We start from the raw sequence: 15,404 nt of genomic DNA, 5'->3' as shown, positions 1-15,404 counted from the left end.
AAAAATATTGTTTGATATTGTTATGTCATGGTCTGTTTTCATTTTTCATGTGATTTTCTCAACTCTGACAATTTATTTTTGGGATGAGTATATGCACAAAATTATAATACAATTTCCTCATAGAAAATAATAGACCACTGCACAGTGTATAATATATGGTATGAGGTACACGCCGTACCTCATACGTGCATCAAGTTGACAACCCACTAAGACAAATTCTGACGGCAAAAATAAATAACTGATGGTTAGGTTATGGATACAGAAGAGGTAAGTAATGCACTGTTTATTGTGTAGTATATATCACCGGTTTAGTATGATGTGGAAAAGTACCTACGTTGTTATAGGTATAATAATTCCGCAAAAAGAATTTCGTCCACGTGCATACTTTACACAAGTGTGTGGATAATAATATTATTATGTTATACAAGTAGTTTCTTCGTGGATATAGAATGGTGTATACTATAATTTTTTTGTATCACGAATATTCTTGGGAGTTGTTTTAAAGTGTCATATCGGAATTTTTTGTTGAATGCAAAATAAAATTAGCGTCAACTAATCATAATTAGGTCAGCTCGTAAAATAGGTACTTATTTAGAGATTATCATTACGACATTTTTATAATTGATCATTTTTTTTTTAATAAATCAGAAAACGAGTAAATAGTGTAAAAATATAATTAATACGATTTTCATTTATACATTACTAATTAAAAGGAAATTTAGAAGATGATAATTTAAGACAATGCAAATACTTAAAATGTTCAATAAAAAATATTTAAAAATAACTAAGAAAAATTGAAATATACAATAATATGATACTTTTGGTACCTATCTATTGAAAATGTCTAAAACCATCAAAATGTTATTATTTGCGTTATAAAATCGTCTGTCGATATTTCAAAAACGAATGTATAAGTATAGAAACATTTAAAAAGCATCAGCTATGATTGATTCAAAGGCACACACATCATGCATCCCCCAAATGACTCCCCTGTTTTTGTTGTCGATTTCCAAGGCAACTTATCTGTTCTAAATAATGACAGTAACAACAACAACAATAATAAGAATGTAGCAGATTGCCGGTATTATAATTTATAGCCCGAGTATGTACACGTTGCAGGCAGGTAAACAGACAACACGATATTTTATATAATATTCACCCAAATCTGATCTTACCTGCAGCATCCGAGTATACGTGGTGTGAACGCTGTAGATAAATAATAATAGTAATACGAAATAATACGTTTTCGCGCCGCAGCTGAGCTGTCGGCGAGCAACAATGTTCTACGCACGTGAAAACATAATAATAACAATAATAATAGTAATAGTAATAATATGATACACGGCCGCGGTGGGCCGGCGATAATTCATTTATTTTACAATGAACGTTATGCTCATATTATTATATTATACATTACCTATTATATTAATAAATCGTGTGTGTACATTATGACGTGTATGTATATTGAGCACATGATATTGCATATGTTCACAGCGCACACGCTTATTTGTCGTTTTAGGCGAATTTTGAGTACAATCCATCTATAATAATATACGATGGCGTAATATGAAAAATCAACACACACACACACACACACACACACACACACACACACACACACACACACATCCGAACAGAAAAATGTCCATCCCTACTCTTAAATTATTATTAAAATCATTAGCAATATATTTTTATAGTTTTACTCGGTTCACGTGCATACGCGTGATTTAAAAATCGTTGCCTGGTTTACATAATGTCAGTTTTTGTACCAAAAAAAATGGGCTCGCTCCATTATTAACAGTCTTAGGGCTCCCTTCGTTTCATCTACGCTGTAGATTCTAATACAGTATAAAGTAGTATAGTAGGTAATAATTTATTGTAATATTAGTAATAATCCTACCAACGCCGCTGAACCGAAAGCGACGATGCGCGAAGTGTGTTTCATCAATCTGCTTCCGAATTTGATTTCGGCACGCGCACAACGTCGCACGATACTCCGATGTACCATATATATTATACATATTAAGTATACAATATAATATATACTTATATACACTTATATACACTTACAAAAAATATACATACATACATACATACATACATACATACATACATACATATATACGTACATATACATACGTACGTACATGATACTACATAGGTACATTACACAGGTTTTCCTTACGGCTTGTTGTATATTGCTACTGCGCCAATGTGAATTTCACACATCTGTTGTTTGTATCGACAAATCTCGACGGCCACATACAAAACACACGCGCATAAATATTATAATATATGATGTACATATTTATATGGAATAGCTGTCATGTCACACGACACTTCGTACGCGAAAATATGATAATCAGACGACAGTTCTGAGGGCGCGTAATTTATTTTTTCACCGACACCTTACTCCATACGTATAGCGTTCAACACTGCAGCTAAAATATTATATTGTATTGTATATTATTAACGCTCACTTCACGTTTATAATACGCACGCAGGACCGTATAATCATAATAATAATCATAAATAGTAATAATAGTAATAATAATAATAATAATAACAATATAATCGTATAACACGTAATAATAATATTGTAAACGTCTCTGGGGTGTTATACAGCCGTCTCCAATTCTCCTAACCCCCCCACCCACCCTTCACACAACCGTCGACTCCCGTGGTGTGAAATTTGCTAGATCGACGCCGAATGTTGGGGGAGGTACCTAATCGCGTGTCAGTAATCATACGGTGCCACGGTGGCGACTCTATTGTGGTCGGCGGGTGCAGGTTCGCGTGCTGCGTGCAGTCATCATTGTAGAAAATTTTCACTCGAAATGTCATTCCAGTATTAAGATATTATCATAATAGTATATTAGTATGACGGATGCACACACATTCTCATAATATTATACTGAATTACAATAATATGCATATTTCTTTTTTCGTTCAAATTATATATTATTGTGTAATACCTCTTTGTGGATTTAAAATAGCCGTGGTTTTTTAATCGAATATATTATACACACACAATTCTGCGATTATCTTTACTAAATTAAATGTCGAGATACCGGTGTTCATAACCGCATAATATCGTTTTAAACCGAAATATGTATTATAGTCTTTAGGTATAAACGCATGCGCGGATACTTTAAGAAACTCAATCAAGGTAATATTTTAGTATTGCGTTTATTTTTCATTTTCTCCTTCCCCCTCCCTCGGTCATACAGTGTTCATGTAGTTGTCTATAAACGCGATGCACGTACCTATACCCCTAATGGTGTGCGCATAAACGTGAAGAGATTGGCTCACGCCGACTGGGTCAACAAATAATAATATGATTCAGAAATCGTGAGATGAGAATATAATATAAAACATAAATACAATATTATATAATAACTAGCTGATCCCGTGCACTTCGTTGCCCTTAAAAAATGACAACTCTTAAACAAATTGTGATTGTTCAAATTCTTTTGGATGTAACTCGCAATAGTAAGTGCAATTCAGCCACCCTGGTAGGCAATCCGACTACGTCGGATCGCGAACAATTTGCAACGATATATCAAGTAGACAATCCACCTGTGGTGGATTGCAGACACCGCCGATGAGTGGCTATAAGTGCAACATATTGGTAGACAATATGCGTCAATCCTATTTGATGCATGCTTGATTTACCAATATACAAATAAAATACGAATACTAATACGTCATTAATAATTATTAATAATATTAATAATTTAACTAACGATTAACCAATAATTATTATTGTTATAGCTTTAAAACCCAGAACAACCATTTATAAACAAAAATGTCCACCGAAATGTCTGAAAATTGAACAGCCATCGATGGCGGCGACGTACCTATGTGTGAGTACACACCAAAAAACGAAAAACACGAAGACACGCGTCTTTCGCGTAGGTAGTTGTATGCTTATATTATTAGATACACACACATATAACATATTATATATTATGCGTATATATATTATATATTTATTATTTATATATATTTATATTAATATTATAATATATCCTCGAGCATAATAATAATCGTCGTAAATCCATCACGTTACAATGTTACACTATAACAACTCGCAGTGGATTGTTTCCAACAATTTTACGAATAGGTAATTGTACGAATGGCTAAAAAGAAGATTCGCTACATGATCATAATATAATATTTTAATATATATTGTGGATTATTACAATAACAGCAGTAACCTACCCTAACATATCAAACAACAAATATAATATGATAGTACACTACGTCTCACCCTGTGCAGGGAATGAAACACAACCGAAACCCTTAGTATTATTATTAATAACCAAAGTTATAATCGACAATATTTTGAGGCACTCCTAAAATATTTAAATCACTGGGTTTTATCGATTTCACGGTATATTAACATTGTTTATTATGTTTATTCCACCGAATATTTGTGTATATTATTCAATATCTATTTCATCGAAATTTGTTGAATACTAATAGATATAATCGACAGAACAAGTATATAGAAAATATAATAATACATGATGAAAAACAAAAATATTCTTGAGATTTATCCATAAAAATTCCAAGCAAAACTAACAAAAAATAAAAGCCTTAGCTAATATATGGGTTGTTGATCAAATTAATTTTAACAGTTTTAAAATGTTGTGTTTATATTTAACTCAATATGAAATTGAAATGTTTATAACCACGAAGTTAAAATATATTATACTATGATATAGTATGATGTACCTAATTATAAATTGTAACAATGAATAAATGTTAATATACCATATATATATGTATTATAAACATATACAATTTGATTAAAGTGCTTCTTAAAAAAACATTTATTTCGATAATACTTTTAAGTTTTTTGTTGGATATAATTAATGTAAATGTAAATAATAATAATAATAATATACAAATATGCAGATATATTATTTACATAATATTATGTAAATACCTACAAAATTACATTAAACACATAAAAAAAAACCGTTGGAAATCATTGGTAATTTTTTTAATTTTTTTAATTTTTTAAACACGCTAAGTCTATAGAACTTCCTATATAATATAATACTGTAATATAAAATATACATAGAGGTATTAAAATTCTGCATACCTCCTTCGATGATCATTGATTTCAAATTTTAAAAACGCATTGCAATTTATTAGATAAAGTAAAACATTAAAGTAAATTTGAAAAAAGTTCATTTTTAACAACGTTACTGGAATAATATAACTTAAATGTTAAAAATAAATAAACATAAAACGTCTTCACTATATGTATATAAAATATATTTAAGTAGTTACACAAAATTAAAAGCTAATTAATAATATAATAATATTCATATATGATTGAATAAAAATAATGAAAGTCAAGACCTTTTTTTTATAGATTTCTAAAGAAGTTATGGTCTATATTCTTCAAGAACTTTTAACCTACTTGTCATCTAAATGTATAAAATTAAATAATTAATGGTAAGATAATTTAATTTAATTAAGAATCATCGTATGGCCTTGTGAGTGTTTGTGTAATGTGTATCAATATTGCGTTTATATATTAATTTTCATGAAGTACATAAAGTTTTCAGATTAATTAAGTTTTAAATAGTTACAGTATAATGTATTACAAAATGTCTAAAAAAAAAATGTAGTAAAAAAAGTGTATTATGGATTTATAATTAAATTGATGGATCCTATAAAATATACATATCGTTAAATCCGCATCAGCCGTGCAGTATCGTGTTCGAAAATATTCTGTTTACTTATATTTACTTATTTTCATTAAATATGTGAGGGTTTAATTTAAATAATATTTGTTATATTATAACATTATATAATATGTTTTATGTATTTATGTATAGATATAAAAAACAACCTGACAGAGGTCCCCTCATGTATTCATAATAATCATGTAAATATCATGTAAATTATACTATACATACGCTTTACGGGTAAAAAACTTTATGTAGAATTATGTAAGGTCTCAACCGTCAACACTGTCAAAAGAAAAGGGTTAATACTAGGAAAACTAACAGAAATGAGATATATTTTATAGTAATTGGTAGTGCATATTGTTAGAGTGAAAAATTGTAAAAAACATACTTAATTATAATATATAATATTCATACTATGAAATAGATTTGAATTTATAATACTAATTTTCCATTGAGAAAGCAATTAATTATGCCTACAACTTGAATAGATTCTATGATTTTATCCACGACATTTTAATTTTCAAAAGTACTATATGTCTACATATAATGTATAATACTCTCAAACAAAAACTTTGTATTTTAAAAGTTTTCAGCCAAATTCATAAAAATAAATACCACTGTTATGGATTTAAAATGTTACAACTATATTGAAAAGATTATTATCTGTTGTACTCCATAATAATTATTATAAAAAGTCTGTAGTCTAAAAAGGCTGGAGAAAAACCGATGAATCGTATTAAATACATCTTGAGCTTTTAAACGTACACTTTACAGTTTATATTGATACAATTGATAATAAACTCTAACATTAAACAAGTTTAAAACTAAATATTCAACGGTCTGTAGACAAAAGAAAAGCAGGTCTGTACAGTGTACACTAAGATCTAACTGGAAAATAGATCACCAGACGTGAACATGAAAAGACGATCTAAGTTCAAATGGTCGGCTAATATATATTAATTTGAATGTTGTAGTTTTTAAGCAGCGAATTAATATATAAAAACATTCCTAGTAGAAAATTAATTTAAGGCCTCGTCACAGAAGAATTCAACACAGGTAAATCGTTTAGGGACAAATTTGATGAAATTTAAAATCAGAGCTTAAAACCTTTTTCAGAAACCGGTATAAACCGTTTTAAGACCGAAACCAAAACCGTAATCAAAACCGAAACCGGAAAAAAATTGGATACCGGTATTAAATTAAAAATCGAAATCAGAAAAAATTGGAAATCGTTATTTTTTTTTTAATTGACGTGTTTTTAAATCCGTAAATTCCATTAATACGCATAATTAATACTCATAATAAAATTGAGATCATGATTAAAATGTTGATAACCATTTCATTATTCGCAAAAGAAAATTGGAAACCGGTATACAAAACCGAAATCACAACCGAAATTTCTTAATACCGGTATTGCCAAGTTGAAACCGAAAAATTTAGAAACCGGTATTCAAAACCGAAACCGAACCGAAATTTCTTAATACCGGTATTGCTAAGTTGAAACCGAAATCGTTAAATTCCAAAACCAGTATACAAAATCGAAACCAAAACCAACATTTTTAATACCGGTATTGAAAAATTGAAACTGAAATCGAAAAAATTAAAAACCTGTGTACAAAATTGAAACCGAAATCGAAAAAATTAAAAACCTGTGTACAAAATTGAAACCGAAACCGAAATTATTTTAATCGGTTTCAAGCCCTGTTTAAAAGATGGTAGATGCCTATAGTATAATATATATACTATCTACAGTACGGTGAATAAAAATATAACTGTTAAATTGTAGGGGTTAATCAATATTATTTCCATAGATTTCAATTAAACATGACATATAGGTTAGATACATACACATTTTTGTATATTTATTTTATCTTTGTAATATTGCTATTTTTCCTTTTGTAGTTGCGCATAATACCTGCTTTAATTAATTTATTTTTTGTTGTAAGCATAATATTTATAATATGCACTAATGCCGAATATAAAACCTATATTATAATAATTTATCATAAACAATTGTGAATTTTATATGTTAAAAAATTCCATTAAATGAGAGATTATTGTAATACGCACAGAGCAGTCGGTCAGTTTTTATAAACACATTTATGAAAATAAAACATTTTTCATAGTTTAAGATTTTTAATGAATGCATTAAAAAAAGAAAATGATTAAAATATCAAATACATTACGGTAGTATAATTAAAAGCCTGAAGATTTAAAGTTCTTCCTGGAACTGTTTATTTTAAGTTTCAATTATGAAGTAACAATCAAATCAAACGCTAATAAAATCACATAACGAATAGTTTACATAGAGAATTTGTCTCATTTTATATTTATTTGAACAGCTACTGATAAAGAACCTAAATAAGAAATTTGGCAAAATTCCATTTAAAATAAAAATAATAAGAAACGGGATTTGTAATAACTTTAATACATTTATTATCTTCAAAAAAATAACTAACTAACCAAATATACACGACTTTAAATGTTATGCAATTAAGAATATAAAAATATCACACAAATCCAAACATTTTTTTACTCAGCTTTTATTTAATATGTCTACTTAACAGTAGTAATATTATGTTTGTGTTAACCGCATAGTATTATAAACAACATTTTAATCATTATTTTAGTTATTTTCAATTACTGTAATAATTCTGATTAATTATTCTACTGTAAGTAATTTTAACTCTTCTTATATGATACATAAAATAAGTGATATTAGTTACCTACATTGTTTATTATATTTATTAACACTTTGCATTTAAATTTATATTGTTTTTTTTTTCTTACAGAATATTATAGAATATTTATACTTTATAATATACAAATTGCATGTTTGTGAGTGGAAAGCCCCTACTTCAGCTAAAATCAAGATGTCAAAACAAATTCAAGGAAAAATAGGATTATGTCTCGTTGACAAATAAAGACGGGATTTGAAAATACAAATGATGGTTACATAGCTAGACAGCGTTTTTGACTTCGGTTCATTTGTGCTTCTTATTCCTAATTTGAACTATAAAAGTTGTTGAATAAATTATTTAATTATCCTTTTTACAATTAATGAAAAACATTACAACCACAAATTACCTTTTTTAATAATTATACACTTAATTATTTTTATTTAAAAATAATACACTCCACCACAAATTGTATTTATATAAAGATATTAAATTTTTCAATTATACCAAATCAATTTTTATATCTCCTATAGTAATGAATACCTAATAATTTAATAATTTTAAAAGAAAAGAAATGTTTTGTAAACTACTTTAGTATAGTACCAGAGCCTAAAATAATGTAACTATAATGGTGGTTTTTTGTTATTAAAAAAAATATGCATGTCATCATTTGATTGCTAATTAAAATCGTCTAAAAAAATTGTATTTATAAAATCAATATGCATACAACAAATTAAATATTAAATTAAAAGACGCTGTACAAAGAAATTAAAGTTTTCTGAACTTTTAAATTAAAAACTTAACTATTTAAATTCAATTAATGGTAACAAAAGTAGTTGATTATTTAAAGGAAATACTTTATAATTAAATACAACTTTTTAATAACAATTTCTAACTTTTGCATTATAACAAAAAATAGTTTGAACAGGTAAACGTTGATTATAACATATTTATAAAATAAAATTTTTCAAAATGACATAATAACTGATATTTATAACCTATGGAAGTTCTGAAGTTCTGAATAAATAAATTTAAAATGTTGTTAAAAATAAAATTGACGCTTTTTAATACTTTAATGCTAGAATATTGTAAACAATTTATATAATGCAATTAAAATGATGGAAGAATTGTATTTATTAAATATTAAGTAGTTCAATATTAGATTTAGAATAGAAAACGCAAAGAAGTCATTATCACTAGAATTTAGAATCAGTGAAACAAAAATTGCACATCGTTTCTTTATGGCTAAAGTCTAAAGAGGAGGCCCCAATATGCACGGCCTGCGAGGTCCGAATTGATATCTAACTTTCTTTCACCGAATGCCATATGGCATAATATAGAGACACACCCAAAACAGAGAAAATGTTATGCTTCTACAGGATGTACCTGTGTATCACTCAACCAAGACAACAACTTTGACTCCACCTCAATCAAATTCATCTCCATACCAATCGTATCATTTAGTATTTAAGTAGGTAGTATTTATAACATTATGATAATTTTTGCATCGTTATATTTCTATATTATCTGTATGTAATTTAATCTTGTCAACATTACTCTATGACTATTGTTTCCGTAGGTTTATTAAATAATAATAAAAAAGAATACACAAACTATTATTTATTATATACCTATTTGAAGGTTGCTTTACATTTCATGTAATAAAATTCAATCGTATTTTAGTTTTGCTTATATTATTTTAATTTAACGATTAAAATTAATACGATTCTGGAATTATTATTTTTTTTCATCTTTACGGGGTACACCACAGCTAACGTGAATAATGTTAAAATATTACCTGAATGGTTTTTAACACTTTATTTTGAAAATTATAATTTAATAGTGACTAATGTGTTTCAGTCCATTAACAATTGTCGTATTAAAATTAAAGCAAAAAAAAAAAAAATTATAAATATTTAATTACATTTTTATACTTTCATAATACGTATTGAATTTACTTCGTTTCCAATTATTGATTTTTATCTGAAAATATATATGCTATCATTTATATGGTGTGTATATTATCATGATTATATAAAAGTGAATACATTATATGCTGATAAAACCCTTAACTGTTGATTTTTTTTTTAATGTAACGTTAAATTTCTAAAAAAAATATTTAATGAATAAAAATGAGAAATTGAACCGTTGTAGTCGCAAAAAAAATAGTATAGCCTTACGACAAAGGATAACCTTTATAAAAGTCTTTTTTGAACGCTTATCTTTAAAGGTCTGAAAAAAAAGATTAGGTTAAGAGGATATATCGACCTTTTGCACATTTGTCAATTCATCGTAGAAATTCGTATTTTTTTCCTCCAGATAGTCCATGCAATAAAGTTACTTAGACACACAATGCTTGCATTATATCTGAGTGTCCTAAAGCCCATCAAATACGGCAAGCAGACTAAAGTTTTAATGACAAGCATTTGGACGGCCACTCACGATGAAATATATATATATTTGTTGTGTAAGCGACACTTTAGTGGTCAAGAAAAATAACAAATCTCCAAAAATTGTTTTATTAATTCAGACTTATGATGAGTCTGTTTCACAAAAATGTCATTGTATGAACATTTAATTCTTGACTACCTACTACTGCAAGTTAACCACAATGATAATCAATTAATATATTTTATTTTAATGACTATACTAATTATAATACTGCATTATTTATTATCAATGTACCTACACGATATTGTTACAAAGTGATTAGTAGACAAGTTCCTATATTCTTAGTTATATTATTCTATGTATAAAATATTTAATATACTGCTAAAGTATACATCAAATTATGCTTTTCTATAATGTTTGATAAATTATTTGATATTTCCCGTTTTATATACTTGTTAGTTTAGATGGTGAACTTATTTTTCATTCTATTAATTTTGACGCATACATTAACAAGAATAAAATATATTTTATTAATATTTTTGATTACAATAATGTATATAGGTATAGGCATTTATATAGTATGTATCAGGGACCAGTATAAAATACATTATTTTTAATCTGTCTAAAATCTATGAATAAATTGTTATAAATTGAAATTGGAATAACACCATTAAAAATTAATAGTATTTTGAATCATAGAAAATCGTATTTTTCGATTATCATTTTATAAATTTCATAATGTAAAATCATAAAAACATTCTTTAGAATCAAATAAATAACTATGTAGAATATGCAATAGTTATACTTAGGTACTTGCAATACTTACATAATAATATACAGTACATCTTTGACAAAAAATAATAGGTTCAATTTAATTAATTAAAAAGAAAAATCTACATTATAAACAAAACTTTTATCTACTCAAAAAAATGTTTTATTAACTATGTATTTAAAACAATTTTAATAGGAGAATATTATATAATGTGTAAAATATTTTTTATTATTCCTTTGTCCGCTTTATGATTTTGAAAAATTTTAATGTTTCAATTAAATGTATAATAATCTTACTACTTTAATTTAAATTTATAGAAATATTTTAGTGTAAAAGTTTATTAAAGTGTTATTAAACTCTCTTATCATAATATCACGTCTTTTGTATAAGCATTCTTACATGCACTTAAATTATCTAACGGAGCACAAAGTTATTCGATATAAAAACGCTTCTAATATTATTAAATTAAAATCGTACTTTATTAATGAGTTCAAATTAAATTCAAAAAGAAAATTAATGAAGTCTCGTGAAAGGATACAGCAAATATTTTCTTCGTTCTGGTATGCGTTTATTACGATATATTTTAGATGTCCATCATTATGGTTTGTCTGTTCCGTGACATTTTTTTTTATAATTCATGATTACGTGATGTTATGTAAACAACTACAAATTACAGCGTATATAACTTTTAACGTGTAGAAGTAAATACTTTTTTGAGAATTTAATTCATTATATTTTAACCTATATTTTGCAAATATCTTAAATAAAAATCTAACAGTAGGTACGTCTATTAAATTGACAATAAACTAATTTCACAAACAGATCAATATTTTGACTTATTTATATTGTTGTAACATACCTACATCTACATGGTATTATTTATTCTAAAAAAAGAACTAATATAATATACATAATATAGTTCATTGTTTCAAAGTTTAATGCCAAAATGCTTAATATTCAATACACAACTACATTTAATATAAAAGTTCAACTGTTTATATTGTATTTTATTTATTTAACATAACATTTACTTATGAAATAATTATTTTTAAAACAAAAATAACATTGGATAAAATATTTTAAGAATTGTGTGTAACATAAAACTAAATATTTATAGTGTCTTCTGTCTTTCAATTTTACTTTATTATACAAATAAAAATTAAATTATTTAAAACCAATATTTAATTATTCCAATGCTTTATGCTAATAAACCATTAAGTTTTAATTGCAGTACTGCCAGTATACTTAACTACAAAATTAAAAGTTTTATATAACTATAAATAAAATATGTATCAACTAATATTATTGAAAAATCTGGTAGGTACTTTAATATTGAAGGCAAATATTTAAGTTTTGACCTTTTAAAAGTTGTATTTTATGTAGGTATCATATTTTTACATCATTATAATCCAAAATCGAATAATGTATATTATAATTTTATTCATTTTCATACGTATATTCCATAGAAAACAGTTTATAATGTATATGTATTATGTAAATATACGAAATAAGACTGAACTATAAAGGTATTAGTTTAGCTATGTTCAACAATACCTCATATTTACATACGAAATACGGTCAAACAGTAAATTAATAGCGTGACAAATTCTAGTCTGCCTCAATTGATTGGTGTCGTCCGTGGCCCTTCAGGTGTGCAGTCTCGATTTATAGATGTCTTTGCTTATATTATATTATATTGAATTTTTAATTGTAATATTAAAACAGGAATGCAAAAATTGTAAACGAAACTACCGACGCAAGTTCTTGATCAATGGCTAGAGTATTAATTTAATATAATATGTATTTACCTCTTAAACCATCTTGTAGTTAGTTGTATAAATAAAAAGGTTAAGATTTAATACAGTTTTGCATATTATTTCGGATCGTATTAGATTTACAGATTTAGATGATGTAGAATAGCGGTATTTTGTCTACTGGTATTTCGGAATTGAACATAATTAATAAATATCACAAAATACGTGCTTCTTCATTGCAATTAAATATTATCTGTTGGAAATGTGCACAATTCGAACAATCGGATTCAGACTCTCGATTTCCTTATTCCAATATTACCTACTTCGGATTGGTATAAATCGCCCGGTTAATAAACGCAAGGCTTAAGTCAAAGTCCTTGCATCGTGAGCTTTAAAATAATCTTATTGGTTAGTGCGATTGCCATTAAAAACTTAAATATAATATTATTACAAAGTGGTTTTAACACAAAGTGGTTTCGGGTTGGCGTTCTGGGCGCAGGTAAGACTCGACAGGTACAACGCGACATCAGAGTAAGTTGTCATTGACGCTGTCGGACGACGGACAAGTTGAAAAATACTCAAACGATTCTTTACGCATAGTTGGTAGGGGTATAATGTTTACACACAAAATATGACGGTGACGATAGCAAGAAGACATTAAGATAATGATTGTATTATTATTGTATAATTATATTGAACGACTTACTCGGAATTCGAAAAGCGACGACGGCGGCGGCAGCGGCGGCGACGATCGCAAAGTACGTGCGAGCGGTTTTGTTCAGACGACGACTCGGTAACATGGTTCTGACGTCGCGGTACGGTATACGTATCCTCCATCACGGGTTACCGCGGTAAGGTAACCAATGTCGACGCCGGAACGGGTCGGCCGACGCGGCGGCGGATTCGCCGGTAAACATGTCGTCGCGCGTTACGTATAATATCAATAATAATAATAATAATAATAATATATTATGCAATAATATTATACGATATTTTTATTTTTATCGAAATATTGCAGTGCACGCGTATGTCGATGTATCAGTGTCGCGTACTGTTGAGATCACCGTCTGTCCGCGGGGTAGTCAACGACAGTTGTACAGTAGTAATCGTCGGACTGTTGAGATCATTCCTGGCCGGAGTCGCACCAGCGGGTATGATGACGAATAATAATAATAATATAACTGCACACCGTCGAAATAGTCGTACCGTTTGAATAATAACCAGTGGTGGTTGTTGTGAGGAAAAAAATTTAAAACGACGAAATCGAAATAAATAGTCTTTGCCAATGCGTTTTTAATGGTGACTTTTTTTTTATTATTTTTATTTTTTATTTTTTGTAAATTCTTTCCGAGTGGACCACAACGCGCGCGAGCAGACTGCGTTCTGGGCGGCCGCTAATTGGCACCGCCGCCGAGGGTACGTCGCCGGACGCCCGCAACGACGCCTGGTGAGCACACGTGTTCGCGCCCGATGTGTTTTTCGGGAAACTTTTTTCATACCTAACAATCGTGCGACATCATATTATTATTATTATAAAATTGTGTAGGTATATAATATTATTATAGATATAGATTTTTTTTCTCGGCTTTCCGGACGATCCCGTCAAAAATGTGACGCGCTTGTAAATATTTTAATGGCAAAAAAAGTGTATGCGATTTCAGTGTGATACAAAATAAAAGCTACGACCAAAATGCTAATGCAAAACTACTATGCAATATATTTTACGATAGTAATAATTGTATGGTGAACTTAATTTTCGAATCCATCAATAAAAAGTAACTATATTATTTACTTTTTTTATTATTATTGTTATTTACATAATATTATTATAATATATAACGCAAATACGATTTACATTTTGTTTTTCGCAAGTTGGGCTGCTCGCGCTGATGACCATTAGTTTTTATTAGTTTTTTTTTTTAACAATCTGCTCTAAACAAACGGGACGTTTTCCTAATAGAGGTGCATTAGTGTGCCTGAGATTTATAGGAGATAAAAAAAAAGTGAAAAACATTACGAATAATTATTATCGTGAGTATTTTTGTCAGGCAATATAATATAGTTGCTTCATTTTGTTTACCTATGAAATCAGTAACGA

At 28.0% G+C, this 15,404-nt stretch overlaps 1 protein-coding gene across 1 annotated transcript in view; it reads right to left on the bottom strand.

Moving 5' to 3' along the window:
• The window catches only part of LOC132952377 (uncharacterized), an 83,045-nt gene extending 68,344 nt beyond the window's left edge, over nt 1-14,701 (bottom strand). The window contains exon 1 of the mRNA XM_061024664.1: nt 14,013-14,701. Within this exon, the coding sequence (XP_060880647.1) occupies nt 14,013-14,106 (94 nt within the window). The 5' untranslated portion in view covers nt 14,107-14,701. The remainder of the gene's footprint in view (nt 1-14,012) is intronic.
• Between the last annotated feature and the right edge of the window lie 703 nt (nt 14,702-15,404).

Source organism: Metopolophium dirhodum, chromosome 9, assembly GCF_019925205.1.
Source record: "Metopolophium dirhodum isolate CAU chromosome 9, ASM1992520v1, whole genome shotgun sequence".
In the NCBI taxonomy this organism is placed as follows: Eukaryota; Metazoa; Arthropoda; class Insecta; order Hemiptera; family Aphididae; genus Metopolophium; species Metopolophium dirhodum.
This window is presented reverse-complemented; position numbering and strand designations above follow the sequence as displayed.